Source organism: Macrobrachium rosenbergii, chromosome 46 (assembly GCF_040412425.1).
Source record: "Macrobrachium rosenbergii isolate ZJJX-2024 chromosome 46, ASM4041242v1, whole genome shotgun sequence".
Classification (NCBI taxonomy): Eukaryota; Metazoa; Arthropoda; class Malacostraca; order Decapoda; family Palaemonidae; genus Macrobrachium; species Macrobrachium rosenbergii.
This window is the reverse complement of record NC_089786.1, coordinates 23,674,531-23,695,791: the sequence shown is the minus strand read 5'-3', so window position 1 is coordinate 23,695,791 and position 21,261 is coordinate 23,674,531. Positions and strand designations below refer to the sequence as shown.

The 21,261-nt window shown below is 34.6% G+C and overlaps 1 protein-coding gene across 1 annotated transcript in view; it reads left to right on the top strand.

Annotated features, from left to right (window-relative positions):
* The window catches only part of LOC136830405 (G-protein coupled receptor 54-like), a 398,167-nt gene extending 384,030 nt beyond the window's left edge, over positions 1-14,137 (top strand). The window contains 5 exon segments of the mRNA XM_067089940.1: positions 3,691-3,796; positions 3,799-3,847; positions 13,724-13,778; positions 13,780-13,871; positions 14,041-14,137. Coding sequence (XP_066946041.1) covers positions 3,691-3,796; positions 3,799-3,847; positions 13,724-13,778; positions 13,780-13,871; positions 14,041-14,137 — 399 coding nt within the window.
* Positions 14,138-21,261: the final 7,124 nt, after the last annotated feature.

Below are 21,261 nucleotides of genomic sequence, written 5' to 3'. Positions count from 1 at the left end.
ATTCGTTATTTTCATTTTCTTGCTTACAATGTATTTGTATAAGTCGTTGAACATTCTGGCAGTGATTGTCCTTCGTTTACTTGCTTCTCTCTCTCGATTTCATTTCCTTATATAAATACTATCATAACATAGTTATTTACTTTATTTTTTTGTAAATCCCAGGGAATATGCATAAACAACATGATCCAATACCATTATTATCAGAGAATGAGAAAGTAATCAAACTACATTACACAGAACCTGACAGCAAATTTACAAGCAGCGGCAAAATTTAGCGATAAAACAATACATAAAATGACCTCATTGCATTTTCATAAGCAATTTAATTATCACTCGGTGAGATGCAGCAATCAAAACACATGTTACGCGGCTTTATTACATTTTCGCAGGCAATTCAAACGCTATTCACCGAGAATAACATTGTGGACAATACATTATTCACAAGGTGGAGAGGAAACGTCTCCGAATTTCCTCCTAAAATGTATTCGGGTCTTTGAAGTGTTGACACCACTTTTTTTTTATTACGTAATGTGTTTCTCGCTAAGTTCCAGTTATGACCAGACATGAAATCATGGGGAGAATTTCTATTGACGATATATTCACAAGAAGATATGATACCCCTATTTGCGTGAGTGTGATTTATCCTATTTACTATAGTCATTTCACTGCAATCGCAAAGCTACTAATGTACGAATTGTTATTTGTTATTCTGTGAATAGTTTCTTCTCTTTATTCGACTCTGTTATTTTATTCGAGTAAGGCCTCTTTTTAAATGCTTTTATTTAATTTGACTTCAGAGTGTGTCTGTCTGTCCTGAAATCTTGTAACTCAATTTTCGACCTGTTACCTTCGTCCGATGGATTTGAAATTTTGCGTGTTTACTCGGTGACAATACAACCTTAATTCAACAACTTCTTTGACTCTCCCAGTATCTAGAATCTATCTTCCCTCTTCCATCCCCTCCCCTTCTCCCTCCCCAGCACACGATCAAGTGTTAATTTAGCTGTGTCCTCCACCTCCTTTCCTCCCCTCTCATTCCCCTCTTCCATCTTCCACCCCCCTCCCTCCTCCTCCCCCCCTACCCCTTCCAGAGCACACGACCAAGTGTTGATTTAGCTGTGTCCTCCCCCCCTCCCCCCCTTCCCTCTTCCATCCCCTCCCCTTTCCCCTCTTCCATCCCCCTCCAGCTCCACTTTCCCCCCTCCCCCCTTCCCCAAGCGCCAATAATGTGTCCTCCCCCTTACCCCCACTCTCCCATCTCATCTCCCCTTCTCCCCTTCCCCTCACCCCCCCCCTCCTTCCGGAACACGATCAAGTGTCAATTTAGCTATGTCCTCCCCTCCCCCTTCCTTTCCCTCCTCCCTTTCCCACATCCATCCCCCCATCCACTCCCCTTCACCCTTCCCCACCTATCCCACTACCACCTCCCCCTTTCCCTCCCCTACCCTTTCCTCCTCTTTCCCCTCCACCTCCTTCCCATTTTCCTCCCCTTCCCCACCCCTCTCCTCTTTTCCTCCTCCCCTCCCCTCCCCACCTCACCCTTCCGCCTCTTTCTCCCTCCCATTCCCCTTCCCTCTCCTATTTTCTCCATCTTCCCTCTTCCATCTCCCCTCTCCCCTTCCCACCATCCCATTTCCCATCTTCCTCTCACCTTCCAACTCCCCCTCCCACTTCCCTCCCTTCCCCCTTACCAGTTCACTCACCCTCCCTGTAAACGGATATAAGTTTCGTTAATTTCAATCATAAATCGGTTACAATTTCTGTCAAAACTAAAAAGCATGAAACCCCCCAGAAATATAGAAAAAAATCATAGACATGCTTTTATTAAAATGCATTAAAAAGTAAATAAATAATTTTTTGAGACAACAGGATTTTGTCTACAGGAATAAAAGTGTGGCCCCCAAACATGGACAGAAATGCTACAAGAAAAGAAAAATTCCTTTATTGTAGCATTTCCTTCCGTGTTTGGGGCCCACGCTTTTATTTTTGTGGACATGATTAGTTGTAAGAAAATCCTGGTATGTCTCAAATAAATTATTTTTTACTTTTTAGCGCATTTTAATAAAAGCATGTCTATACAATTTTTTTTTTATTTACGTTGGACCTTCATAAGCAAATGTTAGAACATTTACCTTGATCCTTAATAGTGTATATGTTACTTCTAAATAATAATAATAATAATAACAATGACCCCTTTGTTAATATGATACTAATAACACCTCTCTCTAAACAAAACATGGATACTGCCACCATGTTTACTCACCGCTATCTATGTAAGTAAACACCTCGGGATGTTGACATTACAACAAGACACAAAGGCATCGAAACGCAGGAGAAAAACCCATTTTCCTTTCGTCTCATCTTGAACAGACCACTTTTAAAATAAAACCCAATTCATATTCATGCATTTACGTAACAAGAAATGTACTTAGTACGCTAGTGTATGTAGAAATGCAATTAATTTGCAAAATATATGAAAACAAGTTAACAGAAAACATGTCTCGACCCAAGAGTCTGTGGTGGCCATGATTTGGAGAAAATCGAGAACTTTAAATAAGGAATTTTAGACTCTAAAAGACAAAAACAAAGACATATTCCTCTTGAGCTTTAAATGCGGCAATTATGCAGAGACTGTGAAGATCAAAATATAAAAAATAAACAATATCTTTCCATCCTAAACGTTATTAAGAAGCTCAAGATACGTTGGAACTTCAAATGGAGATATCTAAGGCCAGACCAAAAAAAAAAAAAAAAAAAAAAAATTATCGCCACGGTACAGGTATGTACAATGACCAATGACATTATATACTCTACGTTTAGAAAAGAAAACAAAAGACCTGAAACCCACGTGAAGAGGAAGGCTTATCATTTTAAGAACCGAAAAATGACAAATAAGAAAAATTACTCATATTATATGACCGAAAAGTACAAAATGGCTTAAAAAACCAAGTAGCAAGAAATACCCATATTTTGTTTACATGAAATAGGTGCAAATACAATGTTCTCAGGGACATTTTTAAGCGCAAAATAAAAAAAGATCAGTATCACGAACGAAATAGTCAACGTCAACATAATTTTCTATAAAATTCTCGGTAGATGAAGGCAAAGACTCTGCAGACCAGAAAAAAAAAAAAAAATTGTCATAATCATGATGTAGAACATGAAGACCAATTTAATAAAAAAAAAAAAGAAATAACCACATACGCAAAAACTTAGTAATGAATTTGGAAAAGGAATTTTATCACAATGATTAATTAGGCTGAAAATGTATGAGAATTTAAGCATCATAAGAATTAAATTTTAGACGTCAAAAATCAAGAAAAACTAAATTTCTACAATCATAATCAAGAAGTATGACAAGAATTTGAAAGAATTTAAATAGTACTCCCATTTAATTAAAACTAGATAGAAACCAGAAGACACTAAAACCTAAACACTTTGAAGATAGAAAAACTAGGTACCATAGGAATCAGAATAGACAAGAATTACGAAAATTTTAAAGAATTTGGGCCATAGAAACCAAGATTTTGTATATAATCATAATCATGAAGGAAATCAGAAAACGAAAACTTTTAAAAGACTAAAATGCCACAAAACACTTTATTCAGCAAAACGAAATTTATTTCAAAAACAAAAACCAGAAAACCAGAAAGAAGGGCAACTTTGATCCCGTTTTCCTTCTCTTTCCAGGTGGTCCCGATGCTGATTGTGGTGGTAGTGCTGTTCCTGATCTGCTGGGGACCCATACTGGTGCTGAATATACTGCAGGCTTTCGACGTGGTGCCACTCTACGACGTGGGGCCATGCACGCCAAAACGGCGCTGGACTTACTCTCGTATGTCAACAGGTAACGCAATCATTCTCATTATTATTGTTATATCGTTGTTGTTGCAAATGTTGAAGGAGAAAGTGGTTTTTCTTATTATAATTTCTGTGTTTTGCTTGCTGATGCTGCTCCAGTGTTAGATATCCCTTTATCCTCCCCGTGGGTTGGTCTGTTTCCTTAATTCTTTTTCATTTTTGCCAATAAACGGCAATGGCCTATCCATCAGGCAAAAGGCGTTAAGGCAATTCGATCTGAGAGAGAGAGAGAGAGAGAGAGAGAGAGAGAGAGAGAGAATTATCAATACTGACTGGCGTGACTTTGGAGAGGAAAAGCGCCGGATGGTGAGAGCTTTTTTTACACGAGACGAGCGTTGCACTGAGCCACTGGTTATTTGTCCAGTATAATCGCACTGGCCTTTACCTTTAAGCAAATATCCAAAAGTCATAAAGAATATAAAAAATAACGTTTGCCGCGCCGTGAAACCGAAGAGGTGAAGGATGAGAGAGGATGAAAACGGGAAAAAGGTTGAAGACTGATAAAAGTGATGTCTCAAGGTAAAGGCCGGATGGTAGGAGGGGGTAATCCACCTGCATATTAGCTCTTTATCCCGGATCTAGTGTAAGCTCACTTAGCAGAGGAAATAAGAACAAAAACTGTTCTTTCTAATCCAATAAGGTCTTTCTTTCCCAAAGTCTCCTCATGATACTGGATCCTTACGTCACCAACCCAAGAGGCCAACTCTAAAGTATTTCATCTAACTGAAGTTAATTTTCTGTGGTATATGTTATTAAGTGCTCTAAATAAACAATAATCCACGGTCATGACCAAGCATGTCCAGCGGGGGCAAGCGAAAAATCCGTCTGGGGAAATTACCAGCTAACCAGCCAAGTGATAGTTGAGCAAAATAATCGAGAGCACTGTCCGTTGTTTTAAAGTCAGACATGAAGCGACGATCCTGCCACAGGATATACACATAAATATATATGTATATTTACATGTATATGTGCAATCATACTCACATATAAATAGAATCTACTGGTCACGTTTTATCGCTTACGCATGAAATTGTAATAAGCGCAATGCCCTCTTAACTTCTCGATTCATCACACTTTTTTGGATGCACTTGTCACTACAAAGGCCTCAGATCCAAATGAAGGAATAATAAAGAAATTCTGGCGTCCACAGCAGCAGTCGAGCCCGTTTTCAGTACATCTGGGCGAGGTCACGTTAACCCAGGTGGGCATTATTGAAATGGCACACTCGTATATATCCATGAACAAAAAAACACACGTGTGTGTGTGTGTGTGTGTATGAAGATACAAAGACTAATAAATAAATTAGAGGAGGGATGAAACCAAAAAAAAACAATATACAGAGTAAAAGTTCATTCTAAAAAAATAAATGAATAAGTAAAAGTAAGTAAAAAACATTCCCAGCAAGTACAAGTAAACGACAAACTTCATTAGGCCTCAGCTGTCACCATCACCCGAGGTTCTGTTACTCCAGTGGCAGCCTGGGCTAACTTCGCATTGCCAGTTACGTAGATCCATAGATTGAGAACGGAAAGAATTTTCAAACTAGTATTCTTAACTGGTAACTACTCAACTCATACCAAGTGAATTTTACTTTGTTGTCTTATTCTGTGTCCCTGTCAAGAAAACAATACAGTAAGTCCCATTAACACTGGGGTTGTCCTTATCAAAAGGATGACTTCAGTTTAATCAAGTTATTATAATTATAGTGATACAATATTCAAAAATGATCTCATATATATATATATATATATATATATATATATATATATATATATATATATATATATATATATATATATATAAGCCATCATCTGACTACTATTACACACACACACACATACTAAATTGAAGCAGACTAACATACGGTACCATGATGGACTCTATAATCGTCGAGTAGATCTACCCTAATTATAATAGTGTTTAATTTTTACTCTCGGATAAACCTTATAGCTAATAACAGAAAGTTTGTATCTTTTCCTTTTGCATCATTGTTTTACCAGTTTTCTTACCAGTTATCCACATTCACTAACAAAACACTAACGTCCCACCCAAACGTGGCTAATTCGAACAAAATTTGAGATAAAAATGCCTTACATGATTCTGAGGAAATTAACATTTTCAAAATTGAAATTCTTACCCTTATCACACAATACTGAGAGGAACTTTATTTCTAATTATAACCTCAATAATGACATCCAAAAATGAATCCTTTTGATTTGAATAATTAATTCCATTAGGTGAATATATATATATATATATATATATATATATATATATATATATATATATATATATATATATATATATATATATATATATATATATGTGTTTCAGTGCCAGAGTCCCCTCTACAGCATAAACTAAAATTGATATGGACAAAAACAAAAGTAATTCAGAACAGGTATTTGTTTTAAGTTTCTCTCTGAGTATTTAATATTTTGTGTGGCCTCTATCTGCCTGTACCACAGCCCTTGCATTCTTGAGGGGTATGATTTCAGCAAATCGCAAAAAGCTGAGACTCAAACTCCATTTCCCTGAGCACTACCTCTCTTCGCAGGTCGTCGAGGCTTGGTATGCCATCATAGTTCACTGTAGCACTTCAACACGATCCTTTAAGATACTACCAATGTTTTCACACACATTAAGGTAAGGGTGAGGTACCTAGAAATTCACTTGACGAGAATAAATCGATACCACTGTTTCGAAGCAGTTCCTGTGTCTGAAGAGCCTTGAAACATAATGCCTTATCATGCAAAAATGTGACTTCAACAGATAACACATTTTCAGGATCTTTGGGGAAAGGAAATACTCCACCAGTAAGCACAGTTTCTCTGTAGTATTCAGTTCCATGATCTGTCATTTTTTCTTTGATGATCCACATTAACCGTTTGGCTGTGAAACAGAGAAAAATTCCCAAACATTCAGTGGAAATTTCACAACTTGGCAATAGCGCATGTCATCGCTGATATCATCCAACTTTGCAGCCCAAATGATGTCATTTTTATGATTTGGCTTCCTGACTGTGTAAATAAAGGATTCATCTGATGCGGCCACATGGAGGAAGTCAGCTTCATCCCAATCTTTAAGAAATTAACCAGAAAATCATGCACGGTCTTCTCTCTGTTGCTCAGTGATGTTGGGCTTGCTGATAACATGAAATGGTTTGATACCAGATTTTTTCAACTCACGATATACAGCACTATAACTTATCTTCTTTCCCATTTTTTTTCTAGTTCAAGTGCCAATTTACATAAAGACTTTCTTGGTCTTGATTGCCTCAGCTATGATGTCTTTTGACTCATGAGAAAGGACTTCAGGCCTTCCAAGATTCTCACTCTTTTTGCAAAGACAGTCATATGGATTTTTGTTCCAGTTTCTTTTAACAAAGGATTCATCTCTTTTAATGTATTTAGCTATCCAGGAACGTGAAATGAAGGATGCGCCAGAATCCCTGGCCTCTCTAAAGGTTATAGCCCGGATTCGGTCAATCCATCTGATTTCCTCTGAGTCGTTAGCCATGGCTGTATCTAACTCCGTCACTCAGTCTGAAAATACAAGAAATGTAAAATGAAAAATAGAATAGCTTAATAGAAACTTAAAATAATGTACTTGGAGATAGGTTATAACAGAAAACTTCATAACTTTCCATTTGTTGTGTGGAGGGGGCCTCCAATTTCAAACACCTGGTATATATATGTATATATATACATATATATACATATATATATATATATATATATATATATATATATATATATATATATATATATATATATATATATATATATATATATATACATATATAATATGTATATATATGTATATGCATACATACATATTACTTGGAACTTCTTGAATTTCCTCACACTTTTTGGATACTCTTGTCACTACAAAGCCTTGAATTCGAAATGCAGACCAATGAAGAAACCCCTCGAGTTTGATTCTCTCTCAGGTAGTTGAGGTCTCTTCATCTGCTCTTCATTTCGGATTCCTGGCTTTTTTAGTGAGAAGAATGTCCAAACACTGTTAGGAAATCAGAGAGTTTAGAAGTAATTGTGGCTATTACACATACATATATATCTGGAAAAATAACTTACATCTAAGGGTAATTATCATTGAATAAGTGCATCTGCTTCGTCCAGGATTCGAACCTGGGCGTGCGTGCTTAGATACAACAATAAACGCAAGTATAGTGAATTCGATATCAAACGATATATATGGCTTAATATTAATTTGTGAACATAAAAATCATGTGTCCTTAAGTGCAAAATTCATATATACGTATACACGTATATGCACAGACTTCTGTACACGGATATATATGTTTAAGTGTGAACACATGTACATTTTTATTACAGACACGCACTATATCTACCTGTCTATCTATCTATCTATCTTATATATATATATATATATATATATATATATATATATATATATATATATATATATATATATATATATATATATATATATATATATATATATATATATATATATATATACATATATATATATATATATATATATTCATAATATATATATATACATGTACGTATATGTCTACACACAGAGGACATTGAAGGTAGTTGGCATTTGCTAAAGACTAGTAGTTACAAGCAAATACCCAAGTCAGGGAGGAAAGCATATCCCAGAAGTCTTTTAAAATGGTTTACTGGAACAATGGCACAACGTTTTAAGAGTAGCGTCTTAGTCTTAAGTTAAAATGGACACATCATACAATAAACATGAATATTACAAGATTAAAAAGACAGATATGTACAAATGTCTACAAAAATTTGAAGTAAGGTTAAAAGACTCAAAAACCTGATTTCTTGAGGCATATGTACTGCAGAGTCGACATCAACCTATACCTCTCGTGATGGCTCACTAACCACTTTACATCATTGTTTCTAACCCAGGCAACAGTTCGAATCCAACTGCTGACGAAGCACTTACCAATTATGATTCCCTCCTACGTAAATTATTCCCAAGGTGTCAATTGGATATTAAGCGATTACTGTGGCTTATTGTCACAATGTATGCGTCAAATTTATGCATATATATACATATATACATATATATATATATATATATATATATATATATATATATATATATATATATATATATATATATATATATATATATATATATATATATATATATATATATACATACATACACACACACAAAACAAACAAACATCACACACACATCATATAAATATATATATATATATATATATATATATATATATATATATATATATATATATATATATATATATATATATATATATATATATATATACTGTATATACATATACATATGCGGGATATCATAACATGACATCCCAATACTTACCTCACAATTAACCAGTCTTTACACCCGTTAAAAGTCAGTACTCATTTCTCAACGCATTACGCACGAGGCAATCAATACGCCACACAGAAAGCTTCTAATTCAACTGGAATGCAACGAATGCCAGTTGACAACGTCGGGCATGACTATCCCGTCACCTACTCAACAGTGTGGACACCATTATCATACCCGTCGGACTACAGTATGACCCCGTGCACGCCATTATGTGACCCATTTCTACAGAAATTTAAGCAAAGATTGGGTTCACCCATTCGGGCGCTTGTGTCTCTTGACACTGGTGCTTTCCCGCCAGGATTTTCAAACAGTAACCACTGTTGGTGGCAATATCGAATACGATTTCATATCTTGCAACTGGGTCGTGATGACCTGATGAATGTCACTATAAATCAAAAATACTTAAGTCGAAATTCAACTGACATGACGGCTGCCTCGTGGAAATTTTGGCCGCTACTTCTAGTGTTCGCGCAAAAATATCTGGGAAAACATTTTTTTTATGGGAACTGTGTTTGACTTATCAAAATAAAGGACTGACTCCAGCATAGTCCAAGAACATTTATCAATTACCTACTACAGTAAATCCATAGAAAAAATGTAACAACCTTAATACAAAAATACTCACTTTGAGAGGCAGGCATGTTGCTTCTAATGGAAGGTGGTCCTTCAACATTTCTTTAGGTCACCATGCTGACTTGACCAGCTGGCCTTCAACGGGTCTCTACACCCTTGAAAGAAATAAAAAAGTATGAAGTAATATTTTTGCCTTCAGCTTTGCCCATTCCTGTTCACTGCACCCAAAAATAGGGACAATTTCACTGGAATATTTTCTGCTTTACCTCCTCCCCTTCTCGCGTGACTGCACCTGAAAAATATTAAAGTTAACAGCAACGGTTCCCGACTTTTGATATCTCAAAAAAAAAAAAAAAAAGTTTTACCGTAATATTTTCTGTAATCTAAGTCCGTTTCTCAAGTTTCTGCACTCGAAACAAGTAAACTGAAAAGAAATAACTTTTACATGAAGGTATTTCTGTTACGGGTCTCTGCAGCTGGAAAAAGAATAAACCATTTTATCTACGCTGTTCGTAACTCAAGTCATAAGGACCCCCACGTAAAAGAAAATTAAACAAATAAAATAAATTTAACATCAGGATTTTTCTTTCCTCTATGTCCATCTCGTAATAAAAAAAAAAAACAATAAATAATTATATCTTTCATGAAGCAGTAGATCCCTCTCGGATAAACGTATCCAAAAAGAATAAATTTAGCGTTAACATTCCCTCCTAAGCCTGTACCCGTCTAGGGCCTCTGCACCCAAAAGCAATATATGTAAGTTAAATCATCTACTTTGTGCTATGTCTGTCTCTCATCTCTATAGGCACAAAGGAATAAACCTGACACCTATATTACTTGGTTAAAGTTATGCCTAGCTCGGGTCTCTACACAAAGATCTAACCAATTTAGATACGTTTGTTTCCTACTGGAATACATATATACTCAATTTACACTTTCCTTAGTACTTGGAGTATGTAATAGGCCCACCAATGCTCATACGAATAAAAATGCCATTAGCCTCATTCATTCACTATCCAGATATATAATCACTCACTATCCAGATAATAATAAAATTATGGTATTTATACTCTCCTCCTCCTCCTCCTCCTCTGTCTCTCTGTCTCTGTCTCTGTCTCTCTCTCTCTCTCTCTCTCTCTCTCTCTCTCTCTCTCTCTCTCACTCATACACATACACACATACACACACATATATATATATATATACATATATACATATATATATATATATATATGTGTATATGTATATATGTGTATTATATATATATATATATATATGCACACACATTATGTCAAGAAGTGCCTTCAAATGCAAACGTCAATGAGCTGGGCAACCTAACGCCCATCTCTTGCCCAGACCAGAAGAAAACAAGAAGAGGGAAATGAAAGGAAGAAACCTTAAGACTCAACTACGAAAGTAGCGTCAGCTGCTTCTCCCAAAGGAAGAAGGTGACAGGTGTTGGAGAAGCGGCAAAGAGGACGGGTTGTTTCAGATTTCAGGCACTTCATTAATAACAACAGGAAACAAGTAAAAATGCGCCGGAGTTTCTTCGGGGCAATCGAGTTTTCTGTACAGCGTATAATCAAAGCCACAGAAAACAGATCTATCTTTGGGTGGTCTCAGTATAATGCTGTATGAGCCGCTGCCCATGAAACTTTAACCACGGCCAGGTGGTGGCCTATCTTATATCGTTGCCAGAAGCACGACTATGGCTAACTTTAACCTTCAATAAAATAGAGAGGGCTGCAATTTGCTATCTTTGATAATTGGAGGGTGGATGATCAACATACCAATCTGCAGCCCTCTAGCCTCATTATTTTTTAAGATCTGAGGGCGGACAGAAAAAGTGTGGACAGAAAAAAGTGCGGACGGACAAAGCCGGCACAATAGTTTTCTTTCACAGAAAACTAAAATTGAGACACCAGTTTAAAAAGTTATCAGTCAACAACAACAAAATGCTAGAACACAAGTAATAATAATAATAATAATAATAATAATAATAATAATAAATAATAATAATAATAAATGCCAGAAAACTAGCCTTTCCTTTGTTTTTAGAGTTCTGGGGAGTGTTATGGACAAGCCAGACCATCCACATTTGTTAGCACTTCCAGCAACGACCCGAAAATGTGATCGTCCAGGGTGCATACTGAATGCTCTGTACACATTACGGCTGGAAAATTTCGAAGCAATTTACTGACCTGCAAAATATTGCTTCAAAAATGGTTGATAATTCCGGGCCTTCACTATACCTGCACTTTTCTAAAGTGGATGTGCAAATAATGAAAGGGAAAAACTGACGATTCACAAAATGTCATGAAGAACAATTATTTTCTAAAGACTGATTCTTTCTGCTCAACTACTAAACCCATAATGGTATCCTTTGCATTTTCATTTCATTTTTCTGTTTGCAAGGGTTGTTGACGGGAATGGAAGTCGGGAATGAAATTACTTGAAATTCAAATTCATTGCGGAAACGGGCATATTCGAAAGAGGGTTGGAGGGAAATAGAAAGAACATAATTTTCAATTTTGCTCAATTATGAAAACCGAGGTTTTTCATCAGGCAGCAGGATGGGGGGGTGGGGGTTAGGGGTTGCTTTTATGGATGAAATGGGATGAGTGTTTTTATTATTACCATTATCAATATTGTTATCGTTACCTTAATAAGATATTATGCTCGCTCGAAGGATTTGTTCACATATGAAGTCGAATGAAAAGCAAAGGGCAAAAAGCAACGCAACGCAGCTGCAGAAGGAAAGGACGAGGCAAAGCAGCCTGTCATAACATTTACCGAGTGTGGCGTAAAGGCATTCTCAGGAACTACTTACAGATCCTGGGGTTACTGTATTTCATGAACGTCCTCAGGCTTATTGTAGATATTTTACTTATTGTAGACAGAATATTGTGTTTTAAGAAATTTCTTCCCGACTTGAAATCTCTTCCAAGTGCTCGACTCGAAAGCATAATGGAACAAAGGCATCTCGATTCTTCATTGACTTAACGAAGTATAATGCTTATTTCCCTCTCTCCGTCTGCAATTGCAAGATTTTTCTTATTCCTTTACCATGCAACTTAACTTCCTTTTTATTCTTTACTTTTATCTATACTCGTTCTTCCTTTATTTCTTCTCTGTCATAATTATTGCCTCTCGCCCACCTCATCTTACTTCCTCTTAACATCTGGTTTCCGAGAAAATGTTTATGGTTTTTTTTTATTCGCTGAAGCATCAAAGATTTTCTTTATAACAACGCGTGTCTGTTTACAAACATTTCTTGTGTCTGTCTTTTCTTATTGTTTAAGTGTTCCTTGTAACCGATGAAGCGAACGGCCTCCCTCCCTATCTCCCTCATTACAGAAGCGGGAGCACTATATCCAAAATGGTAGGGATTCAAGATACAATATTTGAATCTCCAGAGTCGACTGATTTTCATGTCATCGCACTGTGTATGAAAGGTGACTGCGATGGGTCGACTCATCAAAAAGGCTGAAAAAAAAAAAAAAAAAAAAATACTGTCCTCGAGAAGTTATGTTAGCACCATGACATACTTTCTCTTGATTCCTATCACTGAGGTCACGCTTGTCCCTGAAGATATAACAGTCTATTTCCTTGTCTGATTTGAAGTAACCCTCTTTCATCTCGTAAGTAATGATGTAAAGCTGTAATTCTCATCAAAGTTTGCAAACTTTGTTTTCGCTTCTTATTACAAACATGACGAAGTTTATTTTCTGTTTCCTTTGGGCAGCAATGTTATTTTTTCCCTCAGGGATGAAGCTTAACTTCTTATCCTTTTTACTTACAACTGCAGGTACCACCATTAGGTTTCACGCTCTCCGTATTTATCAATAATTTCGAAGCGAATACTTATCAATATCTATGACCCATAAAGTCTTCTCTTTCTCTCGAACAGTTCCACCAATCCTATCGTGTACGGCTTCATGTCCAGAAACTTCAGGAAGGATTCCGGAGGGCGCTTTTTGCTCTGTAGTCCGTCAGGATGAAGGTCACCACTCTCTGTCTCAGTCCCACACCCTTCGGCCGGTCACTGGTGCTAATAGGTGAGTTGCACGCACCTTCAAAATCGTTGTTATTGTTAGAGTCCTGCAAGTTCAGCGTGGTCTGTTACACGAACAGGAGGCATACCATAAACTCCAGCTGGTTGCTAGTAGCCTACTTATAAAGTAACTTATATTAGCAGACCATTCTCTGAAACTCATATGTCGGCAGCCTATCCTCTTGTGTTGGCTCTGGTGCTAACAGCCAAATGGCCCATAGACTCCGGCTGCTTCTTAACGTTAAGAAAATAGCACGTACACTTATCTGATTGTCTGAACTACACTAAAATACTAAAGGTAGTTTATGATGTCAAGTGCCCAGTTGCTACTGTTAATAAATAGCAAAAGCATTCAGGATAATTGCTTTGGCTAGCTTGGAAGACAACATAATCAGAACAGTTTCTAGACCTAAGTAAATAGCCAAATCACTCAGGCTGTTTATTGGCGTTAATCGGTGAGTAGTAATGAGTTGAGATACTCCAAGGGTCAACGAGCAGCCAAAAACTCAGATGGGCAGCGAGCGCCTGGTGAGTAAACGATACAAGTAGGTTAGGTCACTAAAGCTAATATTTTAGTAGCCTAGTCTTCAAACCTTACCTAGTTGCAAGAGTTAGGTGAGTGATCAGCAGAGTCAGAATGGTCACTTGAACAAACACGCTCAGAGTCTAGTTCTCAGTGGTGGTAAGTGAGTAATCCACATAATCAGACTGGACACTGGAGTTGTAGATCAGTAACTTAGGCTCTCAGGTGGTTTTATTAGGTTGGATATTCAAAGCAGTCACATTGGTTATTGGAGCTCAAATGGAATTAGTCTACCCATTAAGGTTGGTTAACAGCAAAAAAGTTAGTAATCCACAAAGATACGATGGTCACCAGAGACTGTGAAGAATTTGGGTAGGAATATGATCCTAGTACATTATTTCAAAATGTTCCAGCTTTGTAATTATCTTTTTTTTCTGGTGATCGACAGATCTGAATGATTTAGGGGTCATGGGTCCTGATGAATAAAAAATATGTTAAGCAACAAAGACCCTCTGTTATAACCTATATTTCAACATACCTAACAGTGCTTCTAAACAACTTCTAGCCTGAGACAAGCAGTGCTTTATAATCATCTTTAAATTTAAGATATGCATCATGTCTGAAAAGGTAACCTACGAAAACAAAGACGATCTGCTTAAAATGTAGTTGATAAATAAAAAGTCTGGTAAGTTGAGGAATTCCTTTTCACTAATTCTGTTTTTTTTTTTTTTTTTTTTTTTTTTTGTAAAACAATGTTTTTTTTTACTTTTTCCAGAGTTCTTAAAAACACAAGCAACGGAACTACAAATACCACGCGAGTCAGGTAAAAGGAAATTTGCAGTCAATCGGTAATATTAACCAGATGTTGTCTGTTTTCTTTGAATCTTCTTTTTTTTTTTTTTTTTTTTTTGTTTCTCTGAAATTATTTTAGTGTTGTATCTTGATTTTATAATCTTCCTATGGGCACGCAGTCAAAAACATTCCTCCCCCAACACCCTATAACCCCCCCACTTCTCTTGTTTATATTTATTATTTACGCAACGACATTTCGAAATCTTTTTTTTTTTTTTTTTTTACTCCAAAATCTTGCTTAAGTTTAATGTTTGTAGTTCTTAATAATCGTATTAAAGTTTATTTCTCCATTTGATCAGTATTACTGTCGTTTTTAAAGCCAAATAAGTTAGATGCTCAGATGCAACATAAAAAACTTTTTTCCATAAATTATACAAACCGGTAAAGCTCCGAGACATATTTTGGCCATGAACTGAGTCGCAATTAAAATCGTGACGATATTTAGCGAATCATGTAATAATACACTTTAAAAAATATTAGTACACCTTGAGTGCACATGCTGATTAAATATAACACTATTATTCAGGGAAATACTGATTATGAATGATGAATAATTTAATAACTCTCAAAACTGATTAAACAATTTAAAAGCAAGTAAGCTTATGGACATCATTGGCTCAAAAATGTTAAGAGATCAAACTATGCTCTACCTTTGACAGTAAAAGAGGACATAATGTGTATATACATACATACATATATACATATATATATATATATATATATATATATATATATATATATATATATATATATATATATATATATATATATATTTCTTTGATTAATATTAAAAAAAGAAGTAAATCTTGTCAATTATGTTTCTCTCCACGGCAAAATAACTCATATGACTCTTCTACAGGTACTGTTTCAATCACTTTTCTGTTGAAGCTAGGGAAAAGTTCCTGTTGCAGCCGGCCGTTAAACCCCCCTCTTTGCATATATATCACTCAGTAGAACCCATAACCCAGTGATTCTTCCTTTGCAATGGAAAACGTTGACATTCTTTTTCCTTCCTCTGTTTTCCCTATCTCAAAACCTTTTTATTCAAAAGAGGGAGGTCTTATCTTCCTTCTTGTGGAATTCTTCTGTAACCTCATTAGTTATGGTAGGAGCTTCTCATGAATTATATGAAATCAAAAGTGTTCCTTCTACTTTATACTCCAACTAGTGTACCCATATAGTTAAAAATGATAATATAACAACTCATAAAAGGACCAGTGATGGGGAAGGCTGGCCCAGGCTGGACGATGACAAATCTAAATGTAGTTTACTTCCTGCAGACTTACTGTTAATACAAACAGAAGGAAATAATTATAGATACACACTAAACCTTATTTTACAAAGATATTGGCAATTTAAGAGAATTTTAGTATAAAACTGTCATTAAAACAGATTATGCTAACAGTAGCAAATTTCCAAAACATCTTTATTTTTGTTTTTAAAAAGCTGTATATATTTCACAAAAAATATATTTAATTCCCAAAATATATGTTTAGTTAACTTTAAATCTCAGTCACATCAAACCCCAGTCATTATTCAGACACAATTAGACACACTATCTAGAAAACTTAGCACTTAATTTCATCCTTAAATACACCTAATTAAAATAATGATATATTGGTTTAAATTTTAATGCAAGATCTGTTCTCATGAACGCTGATGACTATGCTATAATTTACCTTATTATTATTATTATTATTATTATTATTATTATTATTATTATTATTATTATTATTATTATTATTATTATTATTCACAATGAACAAATATTTATAAGGAAGAAGCTTGAAAAGCATTTACTTGCAAAGCAAAGATTCAATGAAATCTAAGATAAACTGAAGAACAAAATCATAAAAACAAAATTTTGGTAAAACAATAAAATGAAGAAAATAACAAAAAATTGTGAAAAAGTGTTGATAAACGCAATACAAATCCCGATATATTAACTGGTGAAACTTACAGTCATACTTGAATACCCGAAATCTATTTCCAGTAAATATACTGATTAATTTACCTTGAACTGCAAGCTTTCATAAAACCTCTTCAAGCTTTGCCTTTCTTCCACGAATCTAAAAGCAATTTCGCGGCCCAGTGAATCTTAAAGAATATTTTTTTGGTTCAAAAGCAGTATTTTAAAAAAAAAACATTATCATAATTTTTTAAATAATTCAGAACTACTTTTATGTCTCTTGTGAAGGCATTTCCTTTACTTAAAAATATAAAACAAAATAAAATAATGATTTTTAATTAAACTGCCTGTAATTACAATACGTCAAGTACAACATATTGATCTACATAGAATTATTTGACATTTAGTGCGAGATAAATGAAAGTTCGTGGCCGCAGTTAAATTTCCGACCATAAATAGCAAAAGAAAAGCCCAGTCAATTAATAAGTTGTGAATAAAGTATTATTATTATTATTATTATTATTATTATTATTATTATTATTATTATTATTATTATTATTATTATTATTATTCTCTACAGGAACGAATACGGTCGAAGAGGTCACGCTTTCTCAACGGAGAGTCCGAAACCTGGATACGATTCATGCCATATTTAACAGAAATGAGAGCGAGTAGTGGCTAAACAATCGAGAGGGAACGTACCTCGTGCTTGGAAGAGCTGAGAGACAATACTTGTGGCACAATAAATAAACAGGAATGTCACTGAGCAAAAGGAAGGATCGTAACTCTTGATTAAATGAGTGACTATTGATCTATTACTGAGAGGGAAAGCAATTAATGAATAATGACACGAAAGGTACCGTAACTAGTGCTTAAAAGAATGACAATGGTGATTAAATTATTTTCTAAAAAGTGAACTGTGATTACAAGAACGACACTAGAGATTAACTGAATGAGAAGGAACGTGACTCAAGGAATGCAGAGATTAGTGTTTTAGTGGACGGAGGAAACTTACTGATGATAAGAACTAGAAGGAACGTGATTGTGACTAAAAGAACGAGAAAGAACGTGATAATGGATTACTGGGGTAGGGAGGACCTTGCCTGGTGACTTAAAAAAATGAACGATGAAGACGAAACAAACGGAAAAAATTGTTACGAGAATAAAAATGCACAAAACTGATGAAGATTTTGAACGAGAATGAGTGAAATTATTGAGTAACTGGCCGTAAGTGAATGGGCGACAGTAGTGATGAACGCGTGTAAAATGCACTTGGGAAATGAAAAGGAAAAAAGTGATAGTACGCAAATATACAAATGAAGAGAACCGGCAATATAACTGAGTGAATAAAAATATCCTATTGACTAAAATGTTTGTGTCGCTGTGATGGGAATCTGAACTGCTCAACTCCTGGCTTACTCATTTATGTGGAATAACAATATATATATATATATATATATATATATATATATATATATATATATATATATATATATATATATATATATATATATATATATATATATATATATATATATATATATATATATATATATATATATATATATATATGCTAAAGAGTGAACTATTTAAGTTTGGAGATTAACACGAAAGTCAGACGTGAATGAAGAAATGTGACATTTCCCTCAATTAAGGGTCACCTTTCTAAACACTTGGTGATCATAATGCTCATTGTTGGATAGAATTAGATGTATGTGGGTTTTTTGAAGAAATGTGACTTTTTCTTTTTGAGTTAATAATGTTAGTATATGTTTTATTTGAGAATAATAACATAGGTACATGAGAACTAAAAATACCCGTAACCACAAACTGATTGATGTGTTTTTGAGTGTACCTTCACGAGAGACATTCTGAAATCGCAGAAATGTCCAGAGGAGATATGATCCAATGATAAACGTTCCTACGATTTTTTTTTTTTTTTGGCATTCTGGAATATTCAGAAATGGGCGATTTTAGAATTAAATATTTAAAGCCTAGCTATCTTCGAAAAATTCTTAACATCTTATAAATCAAGTGGAATATTTAAAAGAAAAATATTCCATTGGTGTTTGGTGCTCCGTTTTTGAAAATGGTTGGACATTTTAGAATACTTTCACGAAGAATTTCACCTGAAAATATTCTGAAACAATAATGACGTTTTAGATTTGTTATATAGACCGGGACGTGTCTGACAGACTTCTCTCTGAGTGCTGCAACCAATTGAAATAAAATCTAGAATATTTTCTTGATTATCGGTAAAAATTATTCTTGAAGGGCGATTCAGAGACTGAAATTATCTTAAAAATAAAAGGTAATCTGAATCTAATTTTCTTCCTTGGATTCACTCCGGTTGAAACCAAGTGCGTTGGTGAACCTGACCTATTGCAAAAGGTGGAAGTCAATGCAACTGCATCTTCAGGGAGCTGTCTGTGTCTGTATTCTACAGTTCTGGCTGAGGGGCACAATTTTTATAGTGAGATTCAAAGAGAACTAATTTAGCACAAAATAACATTAAAGCTAAATATTGAAAACTGATTCATTTATCTAAATCTTCCGTCTTATTAATTTTTGAATATTGAATAGTGAGGCCCGATGAACAAGCATACCAATACATTCTAACCAGCCTCTGGCTTCACGGAAAGAAGAATAAGGTCTCTGTTCCAAGGGAGCGACAGACCCGCCCCTTCAAAGCGGACAGGTTACAGGAGTCGGGAAACACAGGAGCAGGCAATAATTCCACATACAAATGAACGAAGAATCTTCATAGTATGATAATTCATAAGTGAATGTTGTAATTATCCAAGAATGACACATTAGAGAAAATTGCAACAATGTCTCATTCGTGAATAATGTATAACTTTTTTTTTTATTTCCTTTGTAAGTCATCCGGGGGAGAATTACGTTAGTATTTATTTATTTATGAGTTTCATTATCTTTAACTGCCTTCATTATTCTCATTCCTTCATTATTTATGTCTCGTTAATTTTTCTATCATTGTCATTCTGTTATTCAAGCTCTTGAGAGTATCAAGTAATTTTCACTATCAATATCAACACTTCTCATCACCTTGTCATTGTTATGCCACTGACATTTTCTTACAATTTTGTCAGAATCATATAATGATCATAATCCAGAATATCATTATTATTAATCTGACCACCTTTCCCTAACCATTATCACTATCATAATTCATTGACTCTCATCGCCTTATCACTACGACTGTTATCATTTTTATCATCTAGACTATGACTGTCAGTATCATGTCATTATCCATGTCCCTACAATGAATATTTTCTCTATCATGTAATTTTCGTTATCGGTTTAACTGAAATTATTACTATCATAGTTACTATTATGACTATTAGTTGGAGTGAAATTTGATTAATATAACTGAATTTCTATCAGCACTTTTCATCTCAGTGTTCACTAAGAATTTGTCAGTATCGTACATTTATCACTATCACCATGAATTTGTCAATATCATAATTTAATTTGTATCATCATTTATCATTATCACCATGAATTTGTCATTATCATTTATTATTATCACCATGAATGAATATTGTTAATATCACCATCATTTTCTTTACTATTTTTCATTAGGAGTCAGTTTCAACACCGTTTTTCATCACAAATCTACAAATCACCTTCATATTTCAACCTCATCATCACATCTTAAAATTCCTCCATCCTCCATGATATGATTAATCACTATCATATCAAAATGTTTAAACAGCACATTTTACTTTTATAAAAATATATCACTCAATCTTTTTTTATCACACACTATGATACCGCTAATATATCAAACTTCATCAGCCTGTAATTCTACGACATCAATCACTTCATTATAAACGCGTAATCAATTAAATCTTGCAGTTAATTATGCCAGAGTATAACATACTTAATTAGTTCATTATAGACGACTTAATCATATACTCTATTAATTATTAAACGTACACACTTCATTAGTAATGTAAATGAAGTCACGATTAATTTGGTTTATTTTTTAATAACCTGTTTATGAACTTCAATATTATTTAATTTTTAAAAAATAAATTACTTGATTACCTGAAAATGATACAGCCAAAGTATCCTCCATCAAATCAT